Genomic DNA, 15623 nt, shown 5'->3' on the forward strand with positions numbered 1-15623 from the left:
ATTAATAAAGAGGATACTCAAAACTTGTTTTCCTTTTCAAAAAAAAGTGGTTTACCATCACCTTATTATAAGCTGGAGAAAAAAACCATGAATCGAGTCTGTTACAAAAATTTATTTAAGAGAATGGTCATTTATCCAACGCTATCATATGTAATCGGAAGAATCTTACTAGAAAAGAAAAATGTTCTGGCATATTGTAAGCCGAATGGCTAATAACAATAAGAAAATTATGGCCACATGCACGTTATATAAGAAATTTGAATAAACTATGCAGATATTATAGAAATATAGGTCATAAAACTCAGAAGAAATGAATACTAATGTAAACAACTTAAAATCTTCAACATTCAAAGATTGCAAAGTACAAAATCTGAAAAAATCTGAACACAAAACAAATTATTAGACATTTATGCTATAACTATTAAAATTATATTAACAAAAATTTTTATTATAAATAATCAGAGACACGAGAAAAAAATCTTATCCATTATTAAAACTTTTGAAAAAGAATAGAAAGGTCGATAGGATAAAGAATAATATTATTTGACAAGTGGTCTATTTGAATTATTGTATAGTTTCAGGTAGAAAATAGCCTAATTTTAATATTTATGCAGTATGTGAAGTTTAATACAACATAGTACAGAATATATAAGTTCGTTAAATCCAAAATAAAAAAAAAGTTTACTTTTGTTTTTTTAAAAAAAAAAGGTTCTTGAAACAATGACGAGGATATTCATTAGAACAAGATTTAAGATTATTAGTAAATGATCCAATATAATACTAATACTAATATTATTTGAAAACTAAACTGTTCAGATTATTTTATTAAAAGAAACTTACGGTTAAACAATTGAAATTAATATGGTTACTAGATTAGAAGGTTGGCCAAAAATTTCACGCAATATAATGATAAAAAATATATACTACATTTCTGCATTTGTAATAATAAATCTCGCTCGATTGTTCATAAAAAACACTATTACTATATGTCGAGGGCCGAAAATCAAACTCCAAATAAGATACAATCTCGACATCTATAGTCCTGAAAATTCACTATCCCGAAACTTTACCAGGCCTGATCGTTCGGATTTTTTGATCGGATTTTGAGTTGATGTACTGTACGTCATGAATCCACAATGGAGAAGCGCCTCCTCGATCGCTACCTGCTCACTAAAGAGCTCAGCTTTTTTGCTCTCCTTTGTATCACTACCTGATATATTATTATATTTTTGGACCAATATATATATATAACTGGATGGGCCAATTGGGCCATCCATGAGGAATATTGAAAGTGTAACCCTTTCAGCGATCCCGATTTTGTGTTCTAAAAAAAGAATTTTTAAATAAGCAAAACAAACGAGTTAATTGGTTATTGTAAATTTTTGTGATCAGAGATCAGCTAACTCAATTTATAATTTGATCACATGTTTGGATTGGTGGATTGGTTAACTTACGATCAAATTAGCCCCGAACGATCAGAAATGAACAGGTTTACAATCTCGAAATTTTAAAAATTCATTACATTAAAATTTACATATAATCTTGATTTATGATTGACATTTATAGCATTACTTAACAATTTATAATTTATTATTTCATTATTTCATTTAATATTTAGATTACTCTGATTTTAATTGTGTAACGTGTATCATGTCTCAGTTAAATTTATTACGAATTTCTATCATAGAATTATGTCATTTTAAATACGTTATGGTAAGGTACGTCGATCATTTTCGTCGGCTATATCATTTTTACATAATTCTATCACTAAAATTATGATAAATTAATTAATTTAAAGAAAAATAATATTTTTTGTGTGCACAATTTATTATATGGTTTATCCCGGTGCGAAGCAACGTAATTATAATGATATATAACTTTTTTTATTTATTTGTAATACACATTTCTTTAATAACAAATGAAATAAAAATGTTATTACAAAGTACTAATATAAAGAATACTTAGTTTGATTAATATAATTACTCTATTTTATTAATATGCGCCTTAACTTTGTAGCACTAACGTTAAGCTACATTATTTCTGAACAATTTCATAACCCCTTTATCTACTGATATGCGCCTAATTTTCCGTTGACGTCGTAGCACCACTGTTAAGTTATCATAATAATGCATCCATTTATTGCTGAACAATTTATAACCCCTCTATCTAGATTTTGACGTTGTAGCACCACCGTTAAGTTATCATAAATTTATTGCTGAACAATTTACTATAACCCTCTATCTAGATTTTTTTTCTTTGACGTTGTAACACCACCGTTAAATTACCATGAATTTATTGAACAATTATAATCCATCTTATCTACTAATAACCGAGCAATACATATATAGGTAACAAAAATACTACGCAAGGTTTTTTATTAGGATAAAATAAGTAAACTCAATATGTAACTTCACGATTGCCAAAAAACAAGCAATCTAACCATATAACTTTATAATATCATATTTTTTTACCAATAATATCATCTTAGCTAAAATTTCCGTCTTGGTAATTTTTTTCATCCCCCATCACTTATGTTAGATGTTATGTAATGTATTATTAGATAATATCAAATTTATCCAGAAAGTAAACAATTGTAGCATATGACCTTTTTCAAAAATTCTGCGAAAATAAACAAATGAAAAAGATGACATTAGCAAAAAATATCATTAATTTTACGTAAACAGCATGTGATATTGTTACCTATACATACTGTATATTGCTCGGGATTTGACGTTGACACCATCGTTAAGATAGTGAAGATACCATAAGTCCATAATAATACATAAATTTATAATTATATAATATCATAAGTAAAAAGAATAATGAACTGTCGAGTTAATGAATAATAAAATTTCAGGATTGTAGATTTTTAGGAATAGATCTCGATTATATATACATATATACAGTATATCTTTAATATCTAAAGTCTAAAGTCTTACGTCTTTTTATTTTTTTATTTTATTTTTTTTTTGTCGACAAAAATATACATATATGCGTTACCGCACGTACTAAAAATTTATATTTTTTTACCATAAATCATTGTATATTTACAATACATTCTAATTGATTTTGTTTCAGTAATGAATTCATCAAATAATTGATTAATCTCTGAATTTGTTATATTCATTTGTTTTGCTAACAAATTCTTTAACGCGCTTACAGCATTTATCATATTTTGTCCTAATAATGATCCTAATAAAAAGAAAAAAAAATCGTCAAATTTTTTTTGAAAAAAAAAATAAATAATATTATATAATAACTTTTACATACCAATTTCACCGTCTAATTCACTTAATGGAAGCGTAATATCATTTTGTTGAATTTCTTGTAATCCATATTTTTTTAGATATCCATGTAATCGATCATTAATTGACGGATTCATCGATCTCGCCCTTAATAATCTACTCACTTAAAAAAAAAAATTTAAATAAATTATTTGTAAATTGTAATTTCATTTTTTTAAAAAATGTAAAAAAAGCAAAAAGATTTTTTTTAAAAAAAAAAAGAAATAAAATATTCTTATATATACATTCATCCATAACTCTCTTGGTGGCAGGACCCATATTTTTAAAATATAAATTCGGTTCACATAATTCTAAAAATCCATTTGGTCTAAGTAAATCAACCAAATTTCTTATAACTTTATCATATTGTAAGTCGGTAAAACATAAAACCATACATCTCATATGTATAAAATCGAATGAATTATGATTAAAGGGTATTCCTTCTAATATATCATTATATATGAAGCGTGTATTAGATGGACGAATAGTTGGTAACATAAACGATTGTATTTCTATACCAGTGAATCTAGATTTTGGGTAATCTGATGATACATCAAATACCCACGTTCCAGTACCAGACCTATTTTTAATATAATAATATTTTATTATCTGTTATTATCAATTTCACGCTAAAAAGAAAAAAAAATGACAGCTCTAATTAATTAATTAATTAATTTACATACCCAACATCCAACACATCAATACCACGTACTAAATCTTGAGAAATTGGAGAAATAAAATTGGAATTACAGCAAATTTTCAATATATGATGTAATTGTTGTAATCTATCTATTTGTAATTCATCAACTTTAATAATATAATTTCCATCTTTTGATTTTTTAAAGAATAATTTTTTTTTTGTTGAAAACGTATTCCCCATATGCAATTATGAAAAGTAAGTAAGATGATGATGATAATAATATCGAGAATAATGATGAAATATAATAATGTAATGATAATAATAATAAGGTATTAATATTCTATACAGGAGATAAAGAGAGAATGAAAAAAAAAATCAATTGAATCGAATAATAAAAAAAAATAAATTAAATCGTTTTTTTAAAAGAAAATATTATGGGGTAAAAATATAACTTCTTTTTATACAATTTTACAATTTTTTTTTAAAAAAAGTAAAAATCTATTTAAAAAAAAAAAAAATCTATTTAAAAAAAGATGTTTCTTAAATAACCACTTTTGTAAGACATTATATGCATTATTTTCTTCTTGAATGAGAAAAAATAAAATAAAATAAAATAAAATAAAATAAAATTTCTTTGAATCATTTATTCTGTTACACCAAAAGCCCCCCGGATTAACGCTAAAGTATTACGTGGTATTACGGAAGATTAAAAGTTCCGATTAACCAACAGTAAAATATTAAATTTCTTACATAATCATTAAAATCGGTTAGAAATTTTTTTTACACAAATATATTATTAATAAATTACGTGACCATTCGATGATTGGAGAAATTTGATTTTTTAATTATGTCATTTTGAAATCTCTAATTTTTTTTTCCGCCTTGGGCTGTTAGGCTTTCTTTTTACCCCTTAGGCCTTTGGATTATAAATTACGTAAATTACATGTAGTTAATAAAAAAAAAAATTTGGTCAAATGATTCATTATTCATAATTATATTTTTATTTTTTTGTAAATGTTTCGTTCTTCAATGGTTTTATTTTTTTTTTGAACCTGGAAAATGATGACTATACCGAATTTAATTACTGAAACATTTTTTAATCATTAAAATGTAAATAATGATTTCAAACTAGTATAAATTCAGACTAATATAAAACTCAAAATACATTTTTGTTTATTAAATTATATTTTATCTTTAAAATAAATATTTTATACGCCATTAAAGCAGGGGCGCAAATAAGTTACATAATACTATACTTGGTCATTCATTTAATTATTTGTTTAACGAAATAACAAATCAAAAATCAAATTGAAACAAACATCGGAAAATTCGGAAAATTCGGAGAAGAGCATTACATTGCAAAAGAGAGAGAAAGCTGGGCATTAAGTTTTTTTTTTTACCTTTTTTTTTACCAATAAAATAAGGCGCAGCAATTATGCAATTAATAAACTTTATTTTAATATTATACGACGGTCTAAATATGTCATATTTCTTTTTTTTTTAAAAAAAAAATAAAACATCGTTATTTAGGCGCAATGGAAACAGATACTTTTATAAGTTATTTATAGATTCAAATAGTAAAAATAGTAATAATAATAATAATAATAATAATGTTAATAATGATGATAATGACGGACGCCTACATTAATGTCATTAATGTATAATGAATGATTCACTTCACAATGGTAGCGAGTTTAGTAATATTAAAAAGACTTAAATTTGATGATTGTTTATAGTTTTATTTAGAAACGAAGGTAGAAATGAAATTATAATTATATGTTATTGGTGATTGAAATACCGACCATCAAATTCTTATCGAGATTATTGTTGAGATTGACGGGTCCGTTTATGCATTACTGTGCGAATATAACAATTACGCAAATCTGCATGAACTTACATTTTGATTATTATCATTGTATCAGACATAAAATTAAACATCCCTAATTGTTTCAAAAATAGTCTTCAAAGAAGTGTTTCTGCATTTCGCAAAAAAAAATAAATAAAAAAAAATAATTATTTACGAACCAGCTCGGAAATAAAACAAAGAAATAAAATTTACTTATTATGTGTCAGCAGAATTTGAGGATTAAATAATTGAAAACAAATTTGATGATGTAAATAAAGGCGTTTTCGAAATATTTTTATTTTATTTTATTTTATTTTTTTTTCTCATTCTAAATTAATTATATATGGAAGGAATGGTGAAACATAAATAAATTTGCCATTACTTTATGACATAATGCACGTCTAACCAAAATGGAAATTATGCACAAACATGCAATAGGAAAATTCTGATTGGATTTTTAACTTATAAATATACATGCAAGGAATGCATTGGCATACATTTCTTATTACTTGATTCTATAATTTTTTATTCTATATGGAAATTTGGACTTGAATTTGGCCAGCATTAATAGATTTGATTGACATTTTGATTGAAACGTGAATGCACCTAATACTTTTTATGAACGAAAAGTATTTAGGTATTAATGTAAAAATTATTAAATACTATATTTAAAAAAAATAAAACTTTAATAAGCAAAAAAATATCTATTTTTGGTCAATATGTATGTATCTAATTATATAATATAATATAAATATAAAAATAAAAATTTTATAAAAAAAAATTATTACATAGTTTAATTATCGTTAATTAGATATTGGATTTCTTTAATTATCAGATATTTTCTAAAAAAAAAATAAATAAATAAATAAATTTTAATTACCATAAATAAAATCCAATTATCGCAATATGAAGAAATTAAAATAAATAAAATTGGCATGAAATAACATTAGATAAAAATCACCAGATTTTTTATCTGGAATATAAGAATTCCGATTAGTAATTGTTTGTTACTAGTAGTATTTTCCTCGGTATCGGGTATCGCGACATTTTACCGAAAGCTTGGCCTGAGTTATTCATAATGCTGTATAATGTTGGCCCTATTTCTGAAACTTTCTTTCGGCGAGTTCCGTCCCTCATATATCGGCTGATCAGCTGATCATTTATTTCATGATATAACGCAAATAACACAAAATAACGCAAATAACGCAAATAACGCAAGATAACGCAAATAACGCAAAAATAACGCAAATAACGCAAAACAACGCAAAATAACGCAAAATAACTTTTGTTAGTATTGTATAAAATTTTATAATAAATAATCATAATTTCTTTTCTATATTCTGATTTTTTATATCGTTCTTTCGTTCTTTTGATACAAAATCGTGATATTTATTAAAGCCTATATTTCTTATAGCGTGGTTAAGAGACTCTCTCCTTATAAATGGACGAATAAAAATATAAAATCAAGTTACTTTATTTTAATAGGATCGATCCATAATTAAGTTACATGCAAATCCATAGAACATATGGCCTCAAATCCTCGACTTGTTTAATTCCACCGATCATAATGGGCAGATCTAAGGTTTTTGCATAAAATATGAAAATTTTTTTCTTACATAACAGAAAATTACCAATCATTTGAATGATATTCTTTACAATTAATAATTCTGGTCTGATCAATAAAAATTTGGGCAAAAATTATCAAAAAAGGAAAGATTTTTGTAATTATTTTGATTCAAATCGGGAATCATTTTAATAAGATCTACTTATTACATATATTAATGTAACATTAAAATTTGATCGTGTTAGGTAAATTAAGTAAAATGCAATCATGTTTTGTACTATTATTGACCCTGAAATTAGTCTTTTTATTAGCAACGAGTTCCTGGAAAATCGAAAACTTTATTATAAAAAGCAAATGTTACCAAAAAAAAAAAATAAGGAGTGTCACAAATTTATGGAAATTTGAAATTTTTTTGAAAAATAATTATTTATCATTCCTAATTGAATTCATATTATAAAACTGATAATTTATGAAATCAAGTTATTAACTATATAAATTAACAGTGATATACACTTTGAAAAAGTTCAAAAATAATTGGACTTCTAATCATTATTATTACTTCTAATTCTAATAAAAATTATTGGAAATTGCCAGTGCATATAAAAAAAATATATACATAAAACACATATATATTGTATGAATACACATATAATATATAAAATAATACGTGTTGAAAAAATTATCAACTTCTATAAAACATTGGAAGTTTCAATGTAAATCACTCATATGATTGATGATTGATGTGTGTGTATATCAATAAATTAAAAATTAATATCCAGGATACATCAATATGTTTCTAAATAAATTACTATATATTAATTCTTGGCGTAAATCACTAACAAAGAATTTTTTGTAGATCAAGAAATGTGAAAACTCGTGTAACTGATTGTTTTTTTTCGATTAATTTTTACCTTTACTGTGAATGTGAATAAAAATATTATTCACAACTTTAAAGACTTCTATTATCTCCGCTCATACGAAATTTATGCAAGTTTAAATGAAACCAATATCACAAACCAGTGAATGGTACTATAAAATATGTAACAAAATTAGACGAATTGAAATTAATGAAATGGTTCGGGAACTCCGCGGATAAAAAATGGACATTTTTTTTCAATCTGAAAAAATGATCCTAGCAAACAACCATAGTTAATTGTTTGTTTAACGTACCTATCCCCCTCTAGTTTTTTTTAAAAAAAAACCTAAATTTTGATAAACGTACAACAACATGAATGTTTAAATGCGTCCCCCTTTAAATTTAAATTATGATTTTCTGAAATTTTCCAAATTTTCTCAAAATTTCCAAAAATCTAATTATGCAAACCCCTCAAAACTTTTTCACGTTAAACAAACAATAGCCCTATCACAGGTTCAAAAAATAATTTGTCAAATATCATAAAATATTCGCGAATGAACAAATATCCGTGAATGAACGTACAACTCATAAAACTAAAAACTTACAAATTAGAATTTTAAATTTTCGTATTTTTCGTTCAAAACTTCAAATGTTTTCTTTTTAACTCGTAAATTTCAATGATTCAAAATTAGAACAAAGTTGAAAATGTCATGTTGTAAGAAAAGTATTTCAAGACTTTTCTATTTTCTTTGGTTTTGACTTACTCTTGTTCTTTTTTTGTTGTTGTTACTTTCCTTAATTACTTTTCTTCGATAGAAGAAAAACAAAGTAAGAACATATTTTATTTTCTAAAATAATGACCCTATAAAATTGATCACATACCGGAGTTTTTTTTTGGAATGAAAACTACTAAACTAGAGAAATAATCATTTATCGGAATTTCCCCAGAAAATTTTTATAGGTTGATGTTGAAATTAGTTTGGTAAAATATAAAACTAACGTAGAGATCCGTAAATATTTGCTGGATTATACATGGATAATCGCACGAATCCCATAATACTTAAGAATGATTCGTCATCCACAGATCGTTTCACTAATTGAAAACATGAAAATTAGCGGCATTTCTCGATCACGTGATTCGTGGCCGGCATTACAACATTATGCACGGATACATAACACTACGCGTTCATCAAACTAACATTTGTGATAAATATAATGTGACCATAAAGATATTTACGTTATCTTCTTAATTTTCTCAATTTTCTTTTCACTGCCCTATGAGTTTCTTTCGGAATGAAAATTAGAAATATGATCATTTATCTGAGTTTTTTCAGAATTATTTTATAGGGCTGGCCTCAAACCATCCTTTCCTGCTATATGTCCGAGAAATTTCACCAAATTTATATTTCTTTAACTCACAATCATATTCATTTATTTAATACTTTATCAATATGATACATGTGTTCTTCAAAATTCTTTGAATAAATCATTATATCGTCTAAATATACCCTATAAAAAAAAAAATGTCCGGAAATTGTCGTCGAAAATGTCCAGAAAATGTCCGGGTGTCCGGGAAATGTCCGGAAATTTCAATATTCAGGACACTTTCCGGACACCAGGCTTGAGCCCTCTTGTACATTTTCCGGAAATTCACAATATCTCGGCGTCCGGATTATTGCAATGTTCCAGACATTTTCCGAACACCTGGACATTTTCGATGACAACATCCGAACATTCTTTTTATACCACTACAAATTCTCGAAATTAGATAAGATTATATGAAAAAGATTTATAAATTTAAACTTTTATTTATATAAAATGACAAGTACCATACAACAATTATAACATATAAACTTTATTGTTTACACTTAATCATACATAATTTAATTTTAATATCATATGATCCATCGTATTTCTTCTAAAAAAATTTAAGATTTTAAAATCACTACAATTATAGATGAAATTATGATGATGGAATTTTTTGAAATCAAGGCTTATTTGACTATATATACACAGTATATATATATATATATATAAAACTTATTGATGAATTTCATTCTTACTATATAAAATCATAAAGGATTTGAAGGAGTTATTTAAAATATTTAACGAATATCATATAATTTGAGCAAAACAAAACAAACAATAGATAGAAACAGTATCGCTTAAAAAGAAAAAAAAAAGTAAATAAACGTTATTTAGTTAAGTAAATGACGACTTAAATAACGTGATAAATGAAGTTTAAGATTTTCTTTTTGATCGGATGTAAAAGCAAATCGTTCCTGTCCCATGTTTTGATCAAGTTCAACATCATATAATATCTTATTTAAATAATTAGGAGAAGCAATTTTACAAGATATTCGATAAATTTGATTATTATATTGTTGTTGGTAATAAAAAGCAAATTCATTTTCTTTTAATTGAGTTGGATTATTTAATAATTGTAAAGAAAGTTTTTCACATTTAATATGATAATTTAAAATATCGTTAGGTGGTTGATAGAAAAAATTATTAAGGTGAACTTGTGGATCATTATTTTCCTGATTTTGATGAGAATTTACTTGTACAGGAATTTGAATCATTTTTTTAGATAATTTCATGGAAATTCCATATTGATTTGATGCATGGCTATTTTGGTGAGAGGAAATTACATGGTTAACACTGGAAAATGAGTTAGTTTGTGATAATTGTAACATTTGTTGTGTACTATAATCTTGATAGTTATTATATTGTTGATTTGAATAAACGTTACTATTTGTACAATCTGCACTCTGTCCAGGATATAATTGAGGTACGGCAAAAGAATTAGGAACTTGAAGAGGTAACTGATAACTAAGTGAGCTATCAGGAGAATCAGGAGAATATTGCGATGCACCATTCAAAGCACCTTGGCTTTCTTTTCCTGAATATGAATTAGATGAGAAGTTATTATCTTGTAAATTATAAGGAGTGGATATAAATTTCTGTTGATAATTTTCTGGGTGGGTTGACATATTCAGTACTTTGTTATATAAACGACAAAGACTTTTTTTTTTTATCTATTAATTCGTAATAATAATTTAATGGGGCTATACATTATGCTATACATTATGGGCCATATATATCTCTTTTTTTAAAAAAAATGAATAAAATGAATAAAAATGGAGAAATGTTAAGCACGATCCCCTAAAGATGTGCAAAGATGATCTAATTATTTTTTTTTTTTAAAGTATAAAGAAAATCTTCAATATTTCTCAACATGTCTAGAAAATTTGTTAATATATTAAAAAATATAAATATAAAAGTGATTATCTAATATTTTAAAAAATAATTTAAAAATAATGTAAATCTTTTTATATGAAATGATAGAGCAGGACGATTTCCTTCATAATTACTGGTTTAGGTCGTTCAATAAACAGAAACTTTACTCTTTTGAAGAATTCTATAGATTACTAATTATAAGTGATTTATTCGATGCACGTTTTATTTATCGTTATTTAAAAAAAAAGGTTAATATGTAAATAATTAAACTTTATTATGGACGACCCTATAGGATCATCGCTTTTTGATACTTGTTTAATCAACTATTTATTAGGTATGATCTCACAAGCTGATCCGTGTTTATATTCTTGGTAACACGGAATTTAATGAGATTCGTCCAAAAAATCCCAAGGCCCTACTGATGTAATATTATTCCGAAATCATGATCCATAAATATTTATTATCGAAAAAATATCAAATAATAATCCTTTATTAGAATAACAAACAAAAACATTAAGTGAAGTGTATGTATGATTAGATATGATTAGATATAATTTATATTTAAAAAAAATTACGTTCACAAGTTATAAAAATATATAAATTATTATATTTAATAGGAAAAGATGAAAAAAAAATTGTCGTCATTTGTTAAATCTATTTCTATCTATGAAAAAAAAAAAATGTTATTAATATAATTAATTAAAAACAAAAACCAATAATATAAAAAATGTCGACTAATTTATCCTCAAGTTTTGATTGGTTTACCATTACTTCCAGAAAATTATTAAAGATTTCCATTATTTCCATTATTTATACAAATACCAAGTTAACATAATGGGTTTTCAATCCTTTTGTGTTTTTTTTATAATGTTAAATTTTGAAACAGTTTTAATTATTAATCTATAAAAAGAAATGTTTCAAATCATGAATTGATGAATCAATGAAAAATTAATATTCGTATTTTTGATATTATTTCGAAGTTTCTATAAACATTCTCAGGACTCGTGTAAATTATATTCAAACATGATTTTTTTCGATGAAAGTTTTCTATGAATTATTTTTCTTTTTATTGGATAAAATCTCATTTTTTTTTTTTAAAAAAAAATATTCATTAAATAACTTTCTAACAAACGAATAATATAAAATCTTGGTAAATATTAATAATTACGGTGAAACTTATCATATTCATAATTTTTACAATGAATTGGTTGTTTAAATTTTGTATATGATTTTTAATTCTTGTAACTGGATAGATCCGAACTTTTAGATTAGATTATCCTTCTTTATAGAAAGTATTTATTATTGTTCGAAACGATTATTGTTATTGCCAAGTGACCATATGATCTCATATCGTAACAGTATATGTCATATTATTGTGCACAACTTATATTCGGTGTAGGAAAGATCATGATGCCAAGTATTTTGCTCAGCGGGATATTTTTAGAAACTATATTGATTGTTGTCATGTGCCACGCAGTGGCACAATGACAGTCGATAATCATTCAACATCGATTTATACTTCGTGCCTAATAACTGGATTTCATTTGCAAGCGCACATGACCACACAGTTTAAAATGCATCCTGCGGATCGCCGCATCGTCTGAAAAAAAACAAACGTCATATTAAATTTACTCGCTCAAATTCTAAAAAAAAAAAATTAACCTTCTATGCCCTGGCTACAAGATTTATTAATTATTATGTTTCATAAGTTTAATATGGTTTCTATTATTAAACTTTTTTTTGTGGATTATTCTTTTAAAGCAAAACAAGTATCATTATTGCGTAAAAAGTCTGAAATATGAACTTATTATTCGATCACCGCATCGCACGGTCGCACAGATTTGGTCATGCGTCCAAACAATGCTGCAAAAAATACATTTGTAAAATTTCTTGATTGTTTTTTCTCCCACGTCTCTTACGCTCACGATGGACTCTTTTCTTATTTTTGATGGCTTCGAGCGCAAGTTTTACATAGTCGATTCATTTGAGCAATTGACTAATTTGGTACTATATTCTTATCTGCATAATTGAGAAATCGACAATAATTAATTAACTTTCTTCTATATTTTAGTTTCCTTCGCTTGCAGGAGATCCCTTAGTAAAAAAATTTCTTTCCGATATTCACGACATTAATTTAGAAAAATCAGTGACAACATTTATTACGAACCTTAATGAAGTTTTAAAATGCTTGGGAAAAGGCGCAATACAAGTATCAAAAATTGTTCTTCAAACACTAGGAAGGATTTTTAGAATGGTTTGTCACAAAGTTGTGGGGTTACCCATTATTTTATTTCGGAAGATTAAGCAATCCATATGCGATATATACGATGAAAGCATTCAACTATTTATTAAAATGTTTAATAAATTACTTGAATGCAAAGAGTTTTTAAAAGAGGTATGATAAATGAATTTTTAATATGGTTGACTAGTGATTATCATTCTCAATTAACTTAACTTATCCTTTCAAAGGCATATCACCTTTCATTGTCAATTTTGGCTCTTACTTTTACTTTCAGCTCATTGAACGATGCTTATACGCAATTTATGCGAGATGATGGCGATCGTATTCCTTTGGACGACAATCAAAAACAAAAGTTTAAGGATTGTCTTGAGCGTTTACAAATCATTTTAGAAGATATCTGCAATAATTTGAGTAACATCTGCCAAAATTCGCGTGACAATACAATTTATGTCGAATTTAAGAGTAAATAACGTTTTTTTTATTTCTTTAACATTACAATATTTTTTATTAACTGAACACAATTAACTTTATATCATTAGATAATCTTGATATTCTCCAAAATCGCCTAGAAGATTTTACGAAATCTGTGGATTCAATAATCATTGACTTAAAACCCAAAATTCAAAAATTTCAGAGAGAGAAAAAATATAGATGGTTTAAAGCTGGCGCATCAACAGTGTAAGTATTATTTGATTGTATTTTTGATTTTACTTCGAAAAAAGTTGACAGACTTCGTAAAATTCTTTTCTCCAGTATCACTATTGCCTCATTTGCTGTAGGTGGTCCATTATTGAGGGTATGTTATTTCTTTATGATGTTTTGATACAATGAAATTTGTTACAGCAACAGATTATTCTTGTTACCTACACTATACATAATTCTATATTTCAGGTTGTTGGTGGAGCATCTGGAGGATACGCAATTTATAATGGCATTAAAATATATAAACTTCATAACATCATTAACGAACATGAACAAGTTCGAGATGTTATCAATGACACACAAAAATTCTTAGAAGGAACACGTGATTATATAGATATTATTGACCCGGACGATTTAGAAGATCAATCACAACCACCGATTATTCTCGACCAATTTACACACCTCCGTAATGAAGTTAAGAAAATGAGAAGCACATTACCTTCTATTTTTCAATGATATCTTACAGAGTATACAACATATTTTTCTTGAAATTTGAGAGTTTTTAATAAATATAAAGTATGAAATTATGTACTTTCCAATTACTATTATAAATATCTATTTTTTCAATGTAAAGTTCTCAAAAAAAAAAAAATAATAAGTTTATAGAAGACGTGTAGACGACGTGTGTTTGTTTTTATCAGTTATCAGAACAATAAATTTATTATTACTAAAATAATATGAGTATTAAAGGCTACAAGAAATCGAGTCTGCTCTGTAGGAATGCGCAATAAAAAGCGAGCTAATGGAGCAGAATAGTAAATAAGGTCCAGATAGTTATCTTTAAAATATATATAATCACATGTACAATGTCGCGTTCAGGCTTGAAGGATATACAATTATACATTAGGTTCAACCCAGGTCCTGTCCTATAAAAGATTTTATCCGTAATTTCTGTAAAAAGTAAACACCCGTGAATATGATACATTTATGGAAATAACATGGGATAAAAAAACATGGAATAAATTTTTATAGGGAGGATTTAAACAAGCGCATTTTAATAAGAAACATTTTTAAAACATGCCTATAAATTTATTTTTTTTAAATACAAATACTGTATGTATGTTATATATAACTTTTAAATAATTTCTGTATAATTTTTATAGTTAAAAAAAATGTCCAGAAATTGTCCGGATTCCCGGAAAATGTCTGGAATTGAAATTGCAATATTCCGGACGCCAAGATATTTCGAATTTCCGGAAAATGTGTCCAGAAAATGTCTACAAAGCTCAGGCCTGATGTCCAGAAAGTA

The 15623-nt window shown here is 25.9% G+C and overlaps 3 protein-coding genes across 3 annotated transcripts; 1 reads left to right on the plus strand and 2 right to left on the minus strand.

The window, feature by feature from the left end:
• Positions 1-3016: 3016 nt before the first annotated feature.
• On the minus strand, positions 3017-4164 carry OCT59_028005 (uncharacterized protein; the record flags this gene model as incomplete). The annotated part of the gene is made up of 5 exons (XM_066147020.1): positions 3017-3192; positions 3271-3408; positions 3530-3727; positions 3803-3864; positions 3968-4164. 5 exons carry the CDS (start codon positions 4162-4164, stop codon positions 3017-3019), a joined length of 771 nt encoding a protein of 256 aa, XP_065993775.1.
• Positions 4165-10388: 6224 nt separating this feature from the next.
• On the minus strand, positions 10389-11183 carry OCT59_028006 (uncharacterized protein; the record flags this gene model as incomplete). Its single annotated transcript, XM_025318394.2, has 1 exon — positions 10389-11183. The coding sequence occupies one exon, from the start codon at positions 11181-11183 to the stop codon at positions 10389-10391; it is 795 nt and encodes a 264-aa protein (XP_025176284.2).
• A 2173-nt stretch (positions 11184-13356) lies between these two features.
• OCT59_028007 (uncharacterized protein) lies at positions 13357-14909 on the plus strand (the record flags this gene model as incomplete). Its single annotated transcript, XM_066147021.1, has 6 exons — positions 13357-13434; positions 13502-13825; positions 13900-14134; positions 14212-14350; positions 14426-14468; positions 14564-14909. The coding sequence occupies 6 exons, from the start codon at positions 13357-13359 to the stop codon at positions 14828-14830; spliced, it is 1086 nt and encodes a 361-aa protein (XP_065993776.1). The 3' UTR covers positions 14831-14909.
• Positions 14910-15623: the final 714 nt, after the last annotated feature.

This window comes from Rhizophagus irregularis, chromosome 8 (genome assembly GCF_026210795.1).
Source record: "Rhizophagus irregularis chromosome 8, complete sequence".
NCBI lineage: Eukaryota > Fungi > Glomeromycota > Glomeromycetes > Glomerales > Glomeraceae > Rhizophagus > Rhizophagus irregularis.